General features: G+C 39.7%; 1 protein-coding gene across 1 annotated transcript in view; it reads right to left on the bottom strand.

Moving 5' to 3' along the window:
- Positions 1–222: 222 nt before the first annotated feature.
- GYS2 (glycogen synthase 2) overlaps positions 223–17,453 on the bottom strand; it is a 41,676-nt gene continuing 24,445 nt past the window's right edge. Inside the window, exons 7-17 of the mRNA XM_008930891.3 lie at positions 16,553–16,670; positions 16,026–16,146; positions 13,655–13,761; positions 10,543–10,602; positions 9,888–9,966; positions 9,133–9,246; positions 6,732–6,858; positions 4,832–4,927; positions 3,698–3,861; positions 2,082–2,162; positions 223–1,098 (exon numbers count right to left, since the gene is read on the bottom strand). Of these exons, the coding sequence (XP_008929139.1) occupies positions 877–1,098; positions 2,082–2,162; positions 3,698–3,861; positions 4,832–4,927; positions 6,732–6,858; positions 9,133–9,246; positions 9,888–9,966; positions 10,543–10,602; positions 13,655–13,761; positions 16,026–16,146; positions 16,553–16,670 (1,289 nt within the window). The 3' untranslated portion in view covers positions 223–876. The remainder of the gene's footprint in view (positions 1,099–2,081; positions 2,163–3,697; positions 3,862–4,831; positions 4,928–6,731; positions 6,859–9,132; positions 9,247–9,887; positions 9,967–10,542; positions 10,603–13,654; positions 13,762–16,025; positions 16,147–16,552; positions 16,671–17,453) is intronic.

Below are 17,453 nucleotides of genomic sequence, written 5' to 3'. Positions count from 1 at the left end.
AGAAGTGAAGTAAATCGTGGACTAATAGGGCAATTGTTACTTATCTTTGAATGTTGCCACATCACCCTGTGGCCTGGAGGTTTGTGTGCAGGGCAAGGTGTTACTTAAGGAAGTTTTGCCATTCACTTTAGCCAAGCCACATTAATTTCCTCCCAAACCCGTTTGTTAACAAACTTAGAATCTAAAACAAGATGAAAACAACAAAAGAGACATACCAGAGGAATCAGAAAATAAATGGTCTGCTGTTTATTGTGGGTCTAAATGACTGCAGAAAGATGACTTCTCTAAAACTCAAAATGCCCACTGCATAAGACTTTTACCACTGGATCAAGACACTTCTGTGTGCTGTAAAAAAAATGTTTTAAATTATGTAAGCTTGTAATAAACAGCATAAGGAAAAAGAAAGACCATTTTCTTTTCAGTGTATCTTTTTTAACACTTCCAATATTTCTCCAGTGTAACACTTTTTTTCCCTCTAATTCTTTGAGCTCTGGTTTAAAGAGGAAACATAAACGAAGCAAGAATTCATTCATTTGGGATACCCAAAATGGAGCTACCTGTGTAGACTATGATTAATGCAGTGATTATGTAGACAAAGGTATGATCTGCAGTTTGTAAAAGCTCCTGAGGGGATTGTTGCATTCTCTAGATTTATTAAGCTTGAGAAATCTCTTCTACCTCAAAGGGGCACAGGAAAATTGTAATTTAAACTACTTTCAAGGTGAAATAATATTAGGCTTTCCAACAGTGTAGCTTAATTAACATTTAAGATTCTCCTAATTATATCACACTGTCCTTAATGCAAAGCTTGCCAAGCCTACAGGAGGAACTGTTGAATGGATGGAGAGACACCCTGCCAGAGTGGGAGCAATGAATTCAGTTCCTGTATTCCCCGTGCTGCTTCTTTTTTCCTTGTGGCAATGCTCCAAGGGAAAAGGGAGACTTGATGTTTTGCCTGTCCCTCTCAGCTTCCTCATCCTCATCATATCTTTCATCCTCATCTTCATCTTCGGCTTCGCTGTGCTGGGGGCTGGAATGCTGAGAGGCAGAAGGTGATGGTGGCACTGAGGAAGGCCTGGGGTACCTGAAACCTTCCGTCTGGCAGAGAGAGAGACAAGTTGGATGTGTTAACACAGTGTTCCCCAATCGGTTGTGCACAGAAATTTAAGGCTATCAACACTTCAAAGGGAACAGGGATGCTCTGCACTCTAAAATTAAGCTCCCTTAAACCCAAATCCCCTCAGTCCTCCTCTGTCAGTGAGTACAGGCTTGTATGGCACAGATCTTTAGCCTATGCCATAAATAACATGCTGCCCTTCCAGCACTGCTTTTTGCAAGATATGACAAACTTAACTGAGCCTTAAAACCATCGGCACAACTCAAAATCCTTCTGTACTCTACAGTCAGAATATGCTCACTGAAATTCAGTCTGAAATTTCCAAACAGCTTTCTAGTTGTAATATCAACATCTGCAAAACCAGAACAACCAAGGGGTTTAGGTCTGAGTCTCCTTCTCTTTCTTATTAAAAGAAAAAAAAGAGTTGCTCTCTGGAGGTTTGGTTTCAAATAACATTGTTTTTACAGTGGTTCTGAACAGCCTCCCTTCTCAAATTGGTGCTAACATATACTAGGCAAGAACTGCTTGAAGGTCTACCTTTAAACTGACCCCTAGCAGTTCCAGACAACATACCATGTTTAGATGAAGGCAATGCTTTGCCTCACATTCCCTAGACTATCCTTGCCTTTTCTCTTTGGTTTGTGCAGAACGTCCTCAGGACATTTATCAGAAGTAATATTAGAAGCTGTCACTCTTAAAAGAGGAATTTCAAGGGCCGGTCCTTCAGCTGGTCCAAAGAGTCATAGTCCCATCCAGGTCACTCTAAACCATCTGAAGAGCTGTTCCTTTATCACTCCTGACTGGAGACTGGGTCTGTAATTAACTATGAATTCCTATTTCCCTTCAGTTAACCCAAAACTTGCTCATTCTCTTCTCCCTCTTTCTGCCAAACACACACACACACACACACTCTTTCTCTCCCTCCTTGTAAGGCAGTTAAAATGAACTCAAAAGCAGACTTTACCTTTGGTGGAGCACTTAGGTCCATCTCAAATTTATCTGGGAATGTTCTGCTGAGGGCCAGGTGTCGGGCATGCATGTAATACTGCAACACAAAAGAGAAGCCTTTACAAGTCCAGGAAGTCTTGGGTAGATTTAAGCAGGGGGGGAAAGGAACATAAAATGAGTATGTTCTAGAAGATGATGCTGAACACAGTCTAAACATCTGTTCAGCTAAGCAGAGTCCAGCTGATACTGCTGCCTGTAATGAACACATTGTTGTAAAGCAGTGAGCCATCCATGTTAGATTCACAGCAAAAAAGCCTGGAGCAGAAGCTGAATAAGGTTCCTGTAAGACTAAGACGTATTAAGATGGAAACTAGGACTTGTCTTGGTCAGTGTAGTTCTTAGTGAGGGACAAGTATTCTTTATCCCTCAAGATAGAACTGGCTCTCTTTTAACCAGGAAAATTGACATCTTTAAGTGTGCACATATATACACATAAACCTTGGACTCATCCTTGCACAGGAAGCACATGTAACAGTTACAGAAAAACAATATTTATGAGTGTATTGATGCCTGGCTTTCAAGAATTTGGCAAAAATATTTATAGATCCACTATACTCCTGAGTCTGCAGCACATGCACAGAACAAATAGCTCATTGTATCAGGGCCTCATTCTGTGTGGAACCACATAAACACCAAGGTTCTCACACACAGGTATCAGAGCAGGAAAAGGTCCAAGAGTTACAAAACTGATATATGTGCATCCACTTCTTTACTCCTGTAGCCTTGAGAATACTGCTTTGCTGCTCTCTTCTTAGCAGGTGGTCCTGCAGAGCTTTCTGTGCCAAACTAAAAACACTACTTTGCCTTTCAAGGCACAGAGGTAGTTTAGGAGTGTTGAGGAGTCACAGGGTCCAGAAGCATCCTAAGAAGAACAGGTAGGATTTTGAAAGTGTCCACATGACTCTGGAGCACAATTCCTACTCAGTGTATGTGCTGCCAGTGTCACCAGATTTTTACATTGTCTTTAGCACCAGGAAGAGCTCGGTGTCACTGGCTGCTGCTCTAACCTATTCACTTAAGTCACATCTCTCCTTGCCACTGGAGCATGGAAGCACTACCCTGGAATGTCAGGGCAGGCTTTGCCTTTAGCACCTTTGGGAGGTGCTTTTCAGGACAGGGCTGTCTCAGAATCACAGGATGTGCTGAGTTGGAAGAGACCCACAAGGATCATCCAGTCCAGCCCTCAGCCCTGCACAGGACCATCCCCAGAGTCACACCCTGTGCCCCAGAGGATCATCCAAACCCTCCTGGAGCTCTGGCAGCCTTGGGGCTTGTTGCCACTTAGCCTGGGAAGCCGGGCAGTGACCCAACCAAGCCTTCTGGCCGGGAAAACCGTTTCGCTGAGATCCAACCCTGAGCGCTGCCCTGACACAGCTCCAAGCCTTTTTATTTTTTTTTTTTTTATTTCCCCGGTGGCTGCTGTCCCTTGGTTCCACCCGCAGAGCAGAGCTCAGTCCCTGCCCCTCCTCTGCCCCTGCCCAGGCAGTCCTTGCACTTCAGCAGGATGTGAAGATTGTTGATCAGACCATGAGTCTGGAATTTTTAACCCTTGTGTTACACAGTTTCACACACCCTGCCGAGGTATCTCCAGTCCAGGAGGTCCGAGAGTCTCTCAGTTCGGTTCCTCTGGATGATCCTCTGGCGAAGGGACTGCTGACAAAACCCATACAGGAACTGGGTCAGCTGGTTGCACGACTCGTCTGGGGAGCGGAACCTCCTGTCCACTATGTAGATACCTGAGGGACACACAAAAGGTGGGCATGAGTGGAATTAAAAATGGGATCTGACCTCTCACATTTCCAACCCACCTTCTTCCACACAGTCTTACAAGCATCACATGTATTATACACTCCTTTTAATGTTAAAACACAGCTACAACTGTCTAACATTTGTTACTATTCTGATGGAATGGAAAGCTGAAGAGAACCATTTTTTTAATTTTCATTTTCTTTACCTGAAATTCAGCAAATGCTTCGAAACTCAGAGGCTTTGTTGTTTTTGTGTAAGTATGTCCAAAAGGATTCAAGCTTCTGGATAAAGACACATCATTTTTTATCTCCCATGATTTTTAAAACACTGACTGATCAAAAAAAACCCCCACATAACCCAGTGTTTTCCTAGTTTGCTGTGGAATTTTTAAGTGTGGATGGTCAGAATCAGCCTGTAGGAGAGAGACTCTGTTTTCTGTAGAAATCCAAGTGTTTCCATAGAGACACTGAACTCACATACATCAGTCAAGAGACAATTCTGGCAGAGAGGGCAGAGGTAAGCTTTGCCTCTACGTAGTTTGTTAAGATTAATACTTTATTTTTGGCACCTTCCTTACACCAGGGTGTTAGGAAGAAGATGGTACTAGACCTCAGCTATCTTTCACTGCTCCTTTTGAAGGGCTCAGAGTGTTACAGAGCAACCAGAAGCATTAAAGGGAAATGCTGGGAGACTCTACACCAGTATGAGCAGTGGGGAGTTTGGAAGGATAAAGACAAAAGGTTAAAGGGAGACAAAAAGAGAAAAAACCTGGAAAGGGTTTGGATAAATACAAAAGCTGGAAAGGCTCGTTCAACATAACAAGATATTGAAAGTTGTAATAATGAACTCCATTGCATTAGTGAAAGCACCAAATTGAGGAGTGAAAACATGGTTGTTCTGCTTTTTGCTTCCCTAACTCAGAGGGGATGATTTGATATGGGGTTACAAAAATTTTACCGTAAGCTGCTGGGTCAGAAACATGTTCCTGCATGAAACAGCCAAATCCAGAGAGGTTTGTGGTCACACTGGGAATGCCCATCACAGTACATTCAGCTGCCAAAAGAAACAGACAAAAAGTGTTTCAGGGCTAAAAACTTCGAGAGGTTTCACCTTGAGAGAGAAAATAAAAGGAAAAATAAACAGGTAGAAAGAAGATCCCATAACACTAGAGCTGCCCTGAAAATATCTAGTGAAAACTACAGTGCTTTGTTGTGGATTTGGAGAAAAAGTTAAAAAAAAGAAAGGAAGAAAAAGAAATTTTAAACACAACATTTCACACTGTGTTTGCAAATATCTCTCTGAGTTTCTCAGCAGTTAAAATGAAATATTTCTGGGAGTGCAGTGTTGAAACAGAAACTCCCTGGATTGGTTGACTTTTCAATTGAAGCCTGGTGTACCCCTATTAGTTGTTCACAAATCTTTACAAAGCTGATTCTCTTAGGACCAGGATCATATTAAACTTTGGCTACTGTTTGTAAACTGATCCCTGCAGCAAGAAAAAAACCCCAACCAACAAACCCCACCACTAACTCAGGACTGCATTCACAGTAGATGTGGAACTAATTTTATAAAATCGGAAAATATATGCATATTTTGTAGCTATTTCTGTCATAGCCATGAGTAAGGATAACTGTTCCCTCAGACTTAAAGAGTTTTTGCAGAAGAAGTTAAGCCTAACCTAAGCCAGCACACAGATCAAGTAAACACTCCAGTCTTTGAAGTGCAGAAAGCCTTCTATGGAGCCTTCACTGATATGACAATAAAACATGTCTATGAAATACTTATAAACCTACCTCAAAAAAAAATCACTTTTTGTTTCTGGGAGATTTAAATGGGTATCAGCAAAGAGAATTGCCTTTGCATTAGTAAAGGAAAGAGAAACAACTCTTTTGACTAGTGTAAACCACAGTTTTCCTCAAAACTGCCAAGGAGCAGTTTGACTTTTGTGTCCAGGTCAGAAATCATCCCTGGCTGTCACATTGACTTTATACCTTAGCTGAGATTAGAACAGGATGAGAAATTGCTGGCATGCAAGAGGGCTATCTTGGAACAGAATAGCTCTCTTACTTGGAGAGAGAGAGAGAGCTCTGGAGAATGACAAAACCTGCAGAATTTCTGTTCCGATTCATTGGCTTAAAACGAATGTTCTTACGAGGGGTACCCCAACTTCAGATGTGTATCAAGACTACAGAAAGTATTTTGGAGGACATGAAAAACATGGACATGCAGGCTTTGATCTTCACAGGTACTCAAGTTCATAGTTTGCACTGATTTAGTCAGGTGTTCAGTGCCTTTTTTTGAATGGGGGCCAAATTTCAAGTCAGAATCTATATGTTCTCTGTATTTTTGGAAATTTCCACTTAATTTCATGAAATTCAATATCACTGTGTGTATTTGTGGTAAATAACTTAGCTATGGTGTTACACAATTCTCTCAAACTTAACTCTTATCTTGAATTAAACCCATTGCACTGGGTCAGCTCATAGCATCAGATTTCTTGCCCTGCTTTTTTCAACAGTTACATTCCCATAAATCTTCTTTTAAAATCCTGGAATCAAGTTAATAATTAAGCTATAGAAATTATTTCTTGCTCCAAATTCACAGTAAACAAAGGAGTACATGTTAGTATTGGAAAGGGTGCAGTGCAAGGACAAATGTGAGCAGTTGTCAGTCAGTGGATGACATTTTATACCACCCAGCCCCCAAATTTTTCCAGCAGTAAGACCTTTGCACTGTAGAGAAAACAGAGCCTCAAGAGTTTTTGCAGCCCTCCAGAGGAAACTGGCTGCAAAGCCATTCTACATCAACAGAATGGGTGTCCATCTTTCTGTACTGCTTAAGGGTACAGGTTGCCTACCTGGAGTGTAACCCCAGGGCTCGTAGTAAGATGGGAATACACCGAGGTTGCAGCCTCTGACAAACTCCTCATAGTCCAGGGGCAGCAAGGGGCTTGTTGAAGAAAGAAACTCTGGATGTAGGATCACCTGGATATTCAAAACTTGCATTAGAGGTAAAAGAAATCCATCATGGGTACATGCTAATTATCAATAAGCTTAAGCAATTTATTCACTCTGCTCTTTTCCTAAGTATCTGGACAACACATCCTCTGACCATTCATCTGTTATCTAATCCACTTCCCACACTAAAATGTATCCTGCCTGTGTGTATTCTTGTCCTGGAAATAGTATTAATAATGAATCCTTTTTTTCTGGACAGGAGAACACTTAACATTTCAGCTTTATTCAAACACTTAACATTTCAGCTTTATTATTCTTCATCCAGAAAGACCATGTGCATACAGAATTATGCCTAAAGCTGTGGCATCTAGCAAGACCATATGGGTTGTCTTGGTCTAGTGCACCAAGGGAGAGTATTTACAAGGGCCTGGAGTGACAGGACAAGGGAGAATGGCTTCAAACTGACAAAGAGGAGATGTAGATTAGATATTAAGAAGAAATTCTTCCCTGTGAGGGTAGTGAGGCCCTGGCACAGGTTGCCCAGAGAAGCTGTGGCTGCCCCATACCTGGAAGTGTCCAAGGCCAGGCTGGATGGGGCACTGAGCAACCTGGGACAGTGGAAGGTGTCCCTGCCCATGGCAGGGGGGCTGGAATGAGATGATTTTTAAGGTCCCTTCCAACCCAAACCATTCAGTGATTCTGTGATTTGGGATGTCTTGTTAAGAAGAGGCCTCAGGCAGATAAAAAGCTGTGAGCTCCACAGCACGCACTGAAATAAAGGAATGTTTCCCATAGTTGACAGATCTCTCCCAAAAACAGGGAGAATTTTGGAACCAGACATATTATAGACCTATCACCACACTCCTGTGCCTAGGTCAACTAATCTTGCTGAAAGACAAAGCTAATTAACCTAGGCTGATGTCCCACTCTCAGGACTAAAGCTAATTTGTCTGCATGACTCTGCAGGGCTTTGGGGTCACTGCCCCATTTCCACTGGCAGGCAGAGAAGTGCCTTGTATGATCTGTCCAGTCAGCTTTGGGAGGAAAAACTGTGCAGGAACGATTTAAACTTCCCTGGGCTTATTTCCCTGCATAAACACACTGCAGCCATCCCTCCATGTCAAGGCTATGCTTTTATCCCTTCTTAATAATGTAATCATGCTACTCACTTGAGTAAACAATGAAGGTACTCAGCCAGTAAACGGGCTGTAGGCTCATTTTGCAAGTTTATTTGAGCCCAATGATTCCACTGGCACTGCTGAGGGTATTTTTCACATGCCAGCTGTGTCTGGGTGGATATGTCATACACTTCTCAAAATTACTTTCCATTTGAAGCTTTTTTTGTCCATGACATTCAGCTCATTAAGAACATTAAGAATTAAGCCTGTTCATGCAGCAGGTAATTTTCCAGTGGTAATAACAGTTTTCTACAAACTTGACATATGCAAGAGAACCAAGTCTGCTGAGAATCAGGAAAAGGTGTCTGCAGTGTTATGTACTGTCTGCTTTCTAATTTTCAAGCAGTTGTCTAGTTCTAGTTCTGGGGATTTTTTTACATCTATGTACAGTGCATCTTTCCACCCTGCTTTTGTTACATCTAGTACATTATTACCATGTTATGATCCCAGAATTCATTGGAGACACACACTTAGCATAGAATATGTTAAGCCAATTAGAAGCAACTAGGAAGTTGGGGAAAATATTTGCTCAGTTATTGTCATGGGTTTAAAAAGGCAAAACACTGAGAACAGGTGATATGTCATTGTCAGAGATGCTAGGGATATGACTTTAAAAAGAAGGTTTGGAAGAAGAATAATTTGCAATTTTAGGTTCTACTTGGACTAGACAGACATTGAGATAGTTAATAGAAAGACTGCCAGACCAAAAAAAACTTTGGGAGAACTTGTGAGAGCAGGAGCTGATCATTTCTGTGGTTTGATAAGGTAAACATGGAAATAAGGAAAGGATTTATTTACATACATTTAGTTTCAACCAAAACAAGAATTATTTCTGCTCAGGATTGAAGCCCTGGTTACTTTCTACAGCAAATGCTGAGTATCAGGGGGCTGTTCTTAAGAGATGAATCAATACTCCAGAAACTTCTGTGCTCCAGCTTTGGACCTCTAGTTTTAAGCAAATTAATCTGTGACAGAGCTTTACATCCGGGTGCAAACAACCTGTGGCACTTTCTTGATTTCAGGAGTAGAAACTCTTCACTCAGTACAGGAAGCAGACTGATCCAGGCTGGGACTGTTCAAAGAAATTCCATTCTACATCTGAAATGAAAAGGACAGGCTGTACCTTCACCCTGTCCGTGCGGTTGTTGAAGAGGCCGATGCGCCGGATGGTGTTGAGGATCGGGTCGTTGCCGTCATCAATCATGTTGTGGGTGGTCACTGGGGGCAGACAGTGTCTCTAAAGACAGAAGAAGAAACCCATAAGCCAGACAAAACTCTTGGCAAACAGTTCTGTCACCATTTTCTGTAACAGTTGTGTTCCCGTTTTCTAAGGTTAGTGGAAGACAGTGGGAGATTTTGTCATTGATGTGACATTTGCATTTTAAGGTAAGAAAGAATTATCACATAATGTTGTCTTCCATATAATTAAGGCCATAAATGAGACCATAAAATCCGGATTTGCTTCATTTACCTCCAAATATGCGTATTTGTACTAACCTTTAGAAAGGCCTACTGTTTAACTTCAAAGGTTTTTAGTCATTATATTGTACCTCCTTAAGAGTTTGATTTTACCTATTTAATAGATCCAGGCTTCGAGAACAACAAAATATTTACATTTACTGCAGAAGAAAAGAATGAGGAATTTTGATGTCCTGCATGTGATCCATGAATTTCCCAAAAGAATTAGTTTAGGTCATACTGGCATTAAAAATAGCCACAGTTGATCTTTAAATGTTACCAATGAGAGGTATATTTGCTGAAAACATCTTCCCAATGCACACATATCACTATACATCACACACAACCCCTGTTGTGTGTTGTAAATCATCACATTTATCATCTGTACTAGATATTTCTGTAATTAATACATTTTCTGACCTCAGTTGAATAGATGGCTCTTTTCATAATGCTTATATCATCTCGGTCAAGAATCTTGTTCAAGTCTGGAATTTCTCCTCTGCAAAATCAACACAAAGCCTGTTTTATCAAATGACTTGTTAATAGGATAAAGAAAACAAAGAAACAGCAAACAAGGTCTGATATCAACATAAATATTTACTTTTTTTTTCATGGCCCTTCTATATCCCCTATATTTTGTCCTCCCATACACTTGCTGACCTGTCAATTGGCTTCCAAAAAAGCTAAGTAATTCTTTTTTTTTTCCTCTGTTTTTCAGACACAGTTTGTTTTTGCTGAAGTTGCAGTCATCTCACTTATGCTTTGGGTCATTCACTTCCAACTGTCTTTTGAAACAATATGACTAAACCACTAATAAATATTACTTTATGCTTTTTTAAGCTGAGGTAGCTCATTTTTGACAGTGAATAAGCCTTTATATTACCTAGACATCCCAAATGTCTCTTAAGACTCTTTACACCACGAGATGCTAATGTGTTTATTTTTTTCCTCTGTGATTTGTGATTTGCTGTATGTGGTCTCACATCCTTCCTATGGATGTCAAAATTTCCTCCACAAAGAGGCACAGAAGCACCACAGGTAAACCACCTCAATATAAAATAACCTATACACTTACTTTAGCAGGGCATTGTAGAGCTTCTTTCCAAACTTTTCTTTCACAAACTGGGCAGTGTCCCTAGGAAGATAAATAAATACATGTACAAAACAGGAGAATCCAGGACAAAGCATAAAAGAGATTCCTGCTGTGGGAAATTAAACTGTGCTCTGATCAGTGGGCCACGTTTCCATGTCAACTATGAAAAAGAGACCATATATATGACCCTACATATTGAAACATGATCATTAATATTGGACGTTAATCAAGACTGAGAGATCTCCAATTTAACTATTAAAAAGATAAAAGGAATTTTAAAAGAAGTTTCCTCTTTCTGCCTTATTTCCCAACTCAAAGACTTTTGAAAACAAGTGTTAGACTGAAAGGCAGTTGGTCATAATTAGTTTGCAAAACAAAAAAAACTCCCTAAAAAGCTTGGGCCAAGTTTTAACCTAATAATAAAGCCTGTGCCAGACAAATGTTTTATTTTTAACTAAGAAAGAACTCCAGTGAACCACTGTTCTAAGTGCAAAGAGTAAGTTATATTATTCTGCCCCTAGTTGGAATAACTCGAAAACATAACTGCAAGTTGTGTTGTCAAAACAGCAAAAGCACTCTGAATTTGAGTAAAATACCCACTTCCTGGAACTTTTTCTGCCTTTCTGATTTCTATGTATACTTTAGGCTAAGACAAAGTTTGTTAAGTGAAATCCTGAGCTTTACCAAGCTGAGAATCCACATACGTGCTTTTAGTTGCTCTCTCCCAAATCACACAGGCACAACAGTTGATGAGTTAATTTTGGGTGAGTTGTAAAGCAGCTAAATGTCAAACCACACTGATCCAAAGCCCATCAAACTCGTCCCCCCCATGACCATATTTTCTTAGACTCATGCCATGCACAATATCCAAAACCTAACCCAGATGGGACAGACTGCTTTTGCAGAAGTAGAGGAATTTTATATCCCAGATCAGCCATCTTCTACTCCTTTTTAAGTGCCAACCTCTTCTGGTATTTAATTTCTGTGACATCCCTAAAATCATCTAATGCTGTTATGTAATACTGTAGTCAGGTGATTTTATCCTGGAGCTCCAGATTATGACCATGATAATGCTGCATATGATGATGCAGAGGGTCTTTTGCTTTTCATGGAGCACAGTGGGAAGGATAGCTGGAAGCAGCAGATTTTTGCATGATTTTACATTGTAGTTTTACCTTTACTGTTACCATTGTGCCTTGCACTGCTGAGTACCAGAGAAATAACCACGTACTAGAGATACAACACTCTGCATATTTCATGTAATTTAAACTTTCCTAACAGCCATACATTATTTATTTAATGTGTATCAGTTGTATTTCATTCAAACTTCACATACTGTGTATCAAAGACAAAGCAGAGGCCAAAAGCACTTGTTGCAAGCACGGCTGTTTCTCACTGCACTCATATTCCTTCAATTCCTGTGTAGTTCTCATTAGAAACTCTGGTAACTCATGTTATCCCACTTCAACTATCTAGATTTTAAGCTGGTTGCACAGATCCTCCCCACATCCTCACAGGGTGACAGTCCATTTCAGAGCATCATTCCTTTCACCCATCTTAGGCCCTTCCAGAAGTGATACAGGATGAAACATCCTTGGCACTGAACTGTCCCTCTCCACTGGCAGTGAACACAGCTCAAGCTCAGACACATTATTTTTGGGAAGCCAGAGATTATTTCCAACCTCCACATCTGTGGTACCTGTTTCCAGAGTGGTAACCAGGCAGAATGTTCCCTGTAAGTCCCAAGAAGTTGCTGTGTGATGACTCCAGAGATAATCTAGAGAGCAGAGACTTTTCTCATATCTGCCTTCTTTCCCAGATATGGCAAAAGCCAAATTACTTCAATGGTCCCTGTTAAACTACTTCTGTCACTGTTTTTGTGGAGGTTTAGTATCTGTTAGTCATCGAATTCAACTTGATGACAGATACCCAGGAACTGAGGCAGAGATAATCTGCTGGAGGCAGCTAACAAGATAACAGGAAAATCAGTATCTTTCTCTTACATAGTGCCTTTCGTCTACAGATCTCTAAACCAGACTTCTATCATTTTATAAATACAGAACTGGCATCACAAAGACTTTAAACACTGTGAGATGCAGGCATAAAAGCAGGCCTTGTTGGGTTTAGTCCCTCAGTTTTAAGACCAGCTCTCTTACTTCTGCAGCAGAGTTTAACTGCTGTAGCCCCTGATCAGGTGCCCGTTTCCATTCCCCTGCTCAGAGAATTAATCTGTAAATATGTTGAGTGCAATGGCATTTTTCACCTTTGTTTTTTAAACAAAATTCATCCCTGATAACCTATCACTGATTTTCCTCATGAATTCGAAGCTTCAGTTTTTGCCACATCATTTAGTTCAGAAGTACCTCACAATATTTGCCTTTCCCTACGTAAAATCACACAGCAGCTAAAGTGAGGTGAAGAAGTCTGCTCCTGCTTTGCTTCTCCCTTTTTTGCTTTTGCTTTTGGGAAGTTGTAAAATTAAAACTTTTAAACTGGGAAGGCCTGTGACAATTTTCCCTTTATAGTTGTAAGCCTCACTGCCTATTGTAGGCTGTACACAAAATTAATGTAATTTAAACAATTAAAACAATTATTAAATTAAACAATTATTATCAACTGTTATTCTGCTGCATCAGACAGAACGACTTCCATACTTCTACATAGAAGAGGATGTGTGATTAATTTCTTTTTCCTACAGAGAATCTTTCTGTGATAGATTAGCAGTGAGTCCTTATTTTGTGGGAGCTCCATGGCACATTCGAAGGGAATACCAGGAACAGTCAGAATACGTCAAGAGCAGTGGATTTTCTGGAACATTTGACTTTGCTGCTGCAAAGCAAATACTACTTGCTAATGTGTTACAAAGAATGGCAAGGGAAGTTTACTAAAAAGAACTATGGACACACACAAAAAAAAAGGAGAAATATTTACCCTTATTTCTCTTTCTCATCTCTTTCATCCCTGAAATACATTCTAGTTACCCACAACCCTCAATTTTAGCAGAGCAAAAAGAAAGGGCATTAATTCTTCAGCTGAAACTTTTGCATGTGTCCTGAATTCACTGCATCAAGCCCTTGGAGAGAATGGGAATTACCAGAGCTGCTTCCTGACTGCTTGTCCTTTCAGGGTTTCCACGTTGAAATTGTTTGTCTTTGCTGGCATGATGAAGAACACAACAACTGTAACATCAGTCTTGTGGACCTACATGACAAGAAAAATGGAGAGGAATAAATTAAAAAGAAAAATAAAATCTCACTACAAAGTATCACAGCCAACTTTAGGAATTAGTCACAGGAAAATCCAATGCACTTGGGCTGCCCAGGAAGGCTCTGACCTCTTAACTCTCCCTTTTTGTCATGTCAGAGATACAGCTCAGGATAATACAGGTAAAACATTTGTCACACGGTTTCAGTTTGGGCAATACACACCTTCCTGACCTCTCATGGTTTAGAGGCCATGGCTGAGGACATAGAAATAAACTTAAAATTAAAAAAATTAAAAATCCTACACACATTTTCTCACCTGACACAAACTATTTTGTCAAAAAGGAGTGAGTAAAGAATTTTTTGCATGAATGAGGCTTTACTCCTGTCAGCAACTGTTTAAAGAAAAGCTAAGAGTGAACCCTGTTCAGAGCAGTAAATATTAAATTATTTTGGGTTGCCTCCGTTTTAAATTTTAGACACACAGACTTGCTGTTAGCAGGCCCTCTCTGACTGAGGTACAGGGAAATGCAGAGTGGAAAATAACCTACAGGAGTCACCTGTCATGTTAAGGTTCTTCCCTTCCCTCTCCTCAAGGCAGGTTCAGAGTCCATCATGTGATCTGAGCGTGTATTAACACTCTGTGCCAACATTAATATATTACCTCCAAAATGTCAGCAAGGAGCAAAATAAAATAAAATAAAATAAAATAAAATAAAATAATAAAAAAATAAAAAATAAAATAAATAAAATAAAATAAAATAAAATAATTGCACCCAATTCTATGTATTTTTTAGGGCCAGGCACACCACTACAATTTGCTTCAGAAGCAGCAGCATTTCCAGCCTCAGAAGTAGTACAGGTATGCTGCTATTCCCAATGGAATTACCCCTTGAAACAACCACAGGGCAATAATTACACTTGAAAATGATGAACACTTGAAAGCATTACAGAGCTGTTCTTTGAACAGCTAATCAGCTGCTGGCATCCAAACTAGACCTGTAATGCAGTGAAGTCAGGCTCACCTTATGGGAGAAGCAACAGCACAGAGTTTAATGATTCTATGATATAAATAATTAGCTGCAATAAGAGATTGTTGCAATGGTTGCTCAAGCAATTCTTTCCCTCTTATCACACGAGACTTTGCACACTATCAGCTTTCAGAGCTGTTTAAATGCCATTAACAGGTAGTTGATGTTGATATTGCCCTGCAATGCCAAACAAGCGACTTCTGTTGTGGAAGAAATGCTTGAGTTATGTGAGGCTGTGTGAGTGAATCATGAAGGATTTGCAGAAAGTCCACAGGCTCTAATGGTGTGTTAACAGAAGGTGGTGGTAGCACAAGTGTTCTTAGGGCCTTGAAAATCGATATATTTTTCAGCCCTGCTGATAACAAAGTGTCATTATTTTATCCAGATTTTCCACATCATTTAAATGATAAGAGTACATAAGAGAGAGTCTGGCACAACAGCCAATTGATCCTGGCTAGATGACTGAAAACTGATTAGTCCTACTTTTTCTGTCTATAATTTTAAATATATCAATGGTTAGGACAGATATGGAGACATTTTCAACAATCTCATTGTGAGTGGTAAGTGCTCTGATCTTTGATCAGAACAAGGCCTAGTTCTTCCTTAAATTAAAAGTAAATCAATTTAAAAATATTTTTAAATATTTTATTACATTAAAAATATTTTAATAAAATATTAAATTAATGATAATGGTAAAAATATAATAATTTAATTAACTTAAAATTTAAAAATAAAAATAAATTTTGAAATTATTTTTAAAAATTAAAAGTACTCCATAAAAGCATTTAGAAACATTACACTCATTTTCATGCAAGATTCCCATCCAGTGTGGTAACAGTAGATTTAAAATATCATTATCAGGACCCAGTGAATTAAGCAATTTGCTTAAAAAGATATTTTTAAAAGGCATCATTAAAGGATTACTTTTATTACCCTTCTAATATGTAAACCTTCAGGGCAAACTCTTGAATAGCATTTTCATTATTTCTCTCTAAAATCGAGGGAGGTGACCACGGATTAACTTCTAGAACTCCATAACCAATTATTTTTAATCTGTCTGAGATCATTATATACTCTGAGGATTCAGAGAAAGAGCTTTGTGGAAACTGTGAGCATCCCATAATTACTTTCCCATAAACCAGAGTTTATAGGAATTCTTGCAGGTGACTTCCACAGTATGGTAATTTGAGTACGAGCTCTATGTTATCAACAGCTGCACAAGTTTTCTTACCCTCAGCAAAAAGTTCAATCTTGATAAGGCTTCTAGAAACATATCAGCTCCTTTGTTGGAAAACTCATATCTCCCAGCAATGAAGAAAAACAAGGTCTTCTCAAGATCGAAGTCAAGGTGGCTGAAGGCAAGCAGACAAACAGACAAGAACAAAGTATTTTCCTAGACATAATCAAGCAAAGCACACAACAGCTTTCTATTCTGGAGGAATTTATTATCCCAAAAACATAAAGAAAGTGAGGCTTTTCTGCTGCTCTTTAAATTGACGGCCTTAATCTGGCAAACTGCATCTTGGGTAAATAATGAACAAATCAGGATCTGCTCTCTGATATCACAGTCTGTTAAGCAGAGTTAGAACTGGTGTCTAAAATTCCTTTAGTTTCTGACTGAGAAATCCCAGACAGATATTTGAATAAGCCGGTAACATTTCAGCTCCTCTGTGAAGTATTCATTACTCTTCCTGCTTTGGTTCTTGCTTTAAATAGCGTTGGACAACGGTTGCTAATTTTTGAAAAGTAAAAGCATACCCATAGAAATGACCTCGAATGAACTCTTGGATCCTAGCCTTGTACATGGAATGCAAATTCTGAAACTCATGCATTGCTGAAAATTTCTTAACGTTCAAGCCATTTGGGGTGACAACATCTGGAAAAGCAGAGAAAAGGCAGAGGTAGACATCTTCAGAGTCAGAGAAATCTTTCAGGAAAGAACCAATGTGTCTCCCAGCTGTCAGTATGTGAACAGGTTATGGAATATGCTATTTCTGGAGAGGGAACAGCATTGCCTGGCACAACAGTCTCCACCAGCTTATTCCACAAAGCTCCTGCACGTGGCATGTTGGCATTGAAGTGGCTTTCACCTTTGCTCAACACTAGACAGACCCTGCCCTTTTGTCCTGTCAAGACTCCAGTAATGTCTCCATTTAGCTGTGTTTGTTGTGCAATATGCCCTTTATCTCTTGATTCTTGCTATCACTGTTGCCTGCTCTATCACTAGAGATTGAAAGCTCTTGAAAGTATAAACTGCACAGGACTATGCCCTTGTTTACTGCATGGCACAAGAGATATCCATTCTATCAAGACTTCTGAGGGTTTATCAGAAAAGGGAGAATATAGGAAACCTTTTAAGAAAAGACCTTCCTTGAGTAATCTGTGGGATTTCTCCTAAATACAGCCACAGAATAATATGTTTTACACATTTATAGCTGTTCTCCTCTAAGACTCTATAGTACTTGTCCATTTCCAGCATTTTAAAGGTAGAATTATAGGATATCCAGAAGACAGACACAGCTTGCTTCAAACAACACTGAAGTTCAGTCCCTCTTCACCTTCCTGGTAGATCACAGCAGCTATTTTAAAGGCTTGCCCTAAATCTAGTTGACATAAATGGAAAGAATGCCACTTTCTTTTCTTTGAGTTGGTTTATGAA

This window comes from Manacus vitellinus, unplaced genomic scaffold (assembly GCF_001715985.3).
Source record: "Manacus vitellinus isolate BGI_N305 unplaced genomic scaffold, ASM171598v3 scaffold_66_pilon, whole genome shotgun sequence".
Classification (NCBI taxonomy): domain Eukaryota; kingdom Metazoa; phylum Chordata; class Aves; order Passeriformes; family Pipridae; genus Manacus; species Manacus vitellinus.
This window is presented reverse-complemented; position numbering and strand designations above follow the sequence as displayed.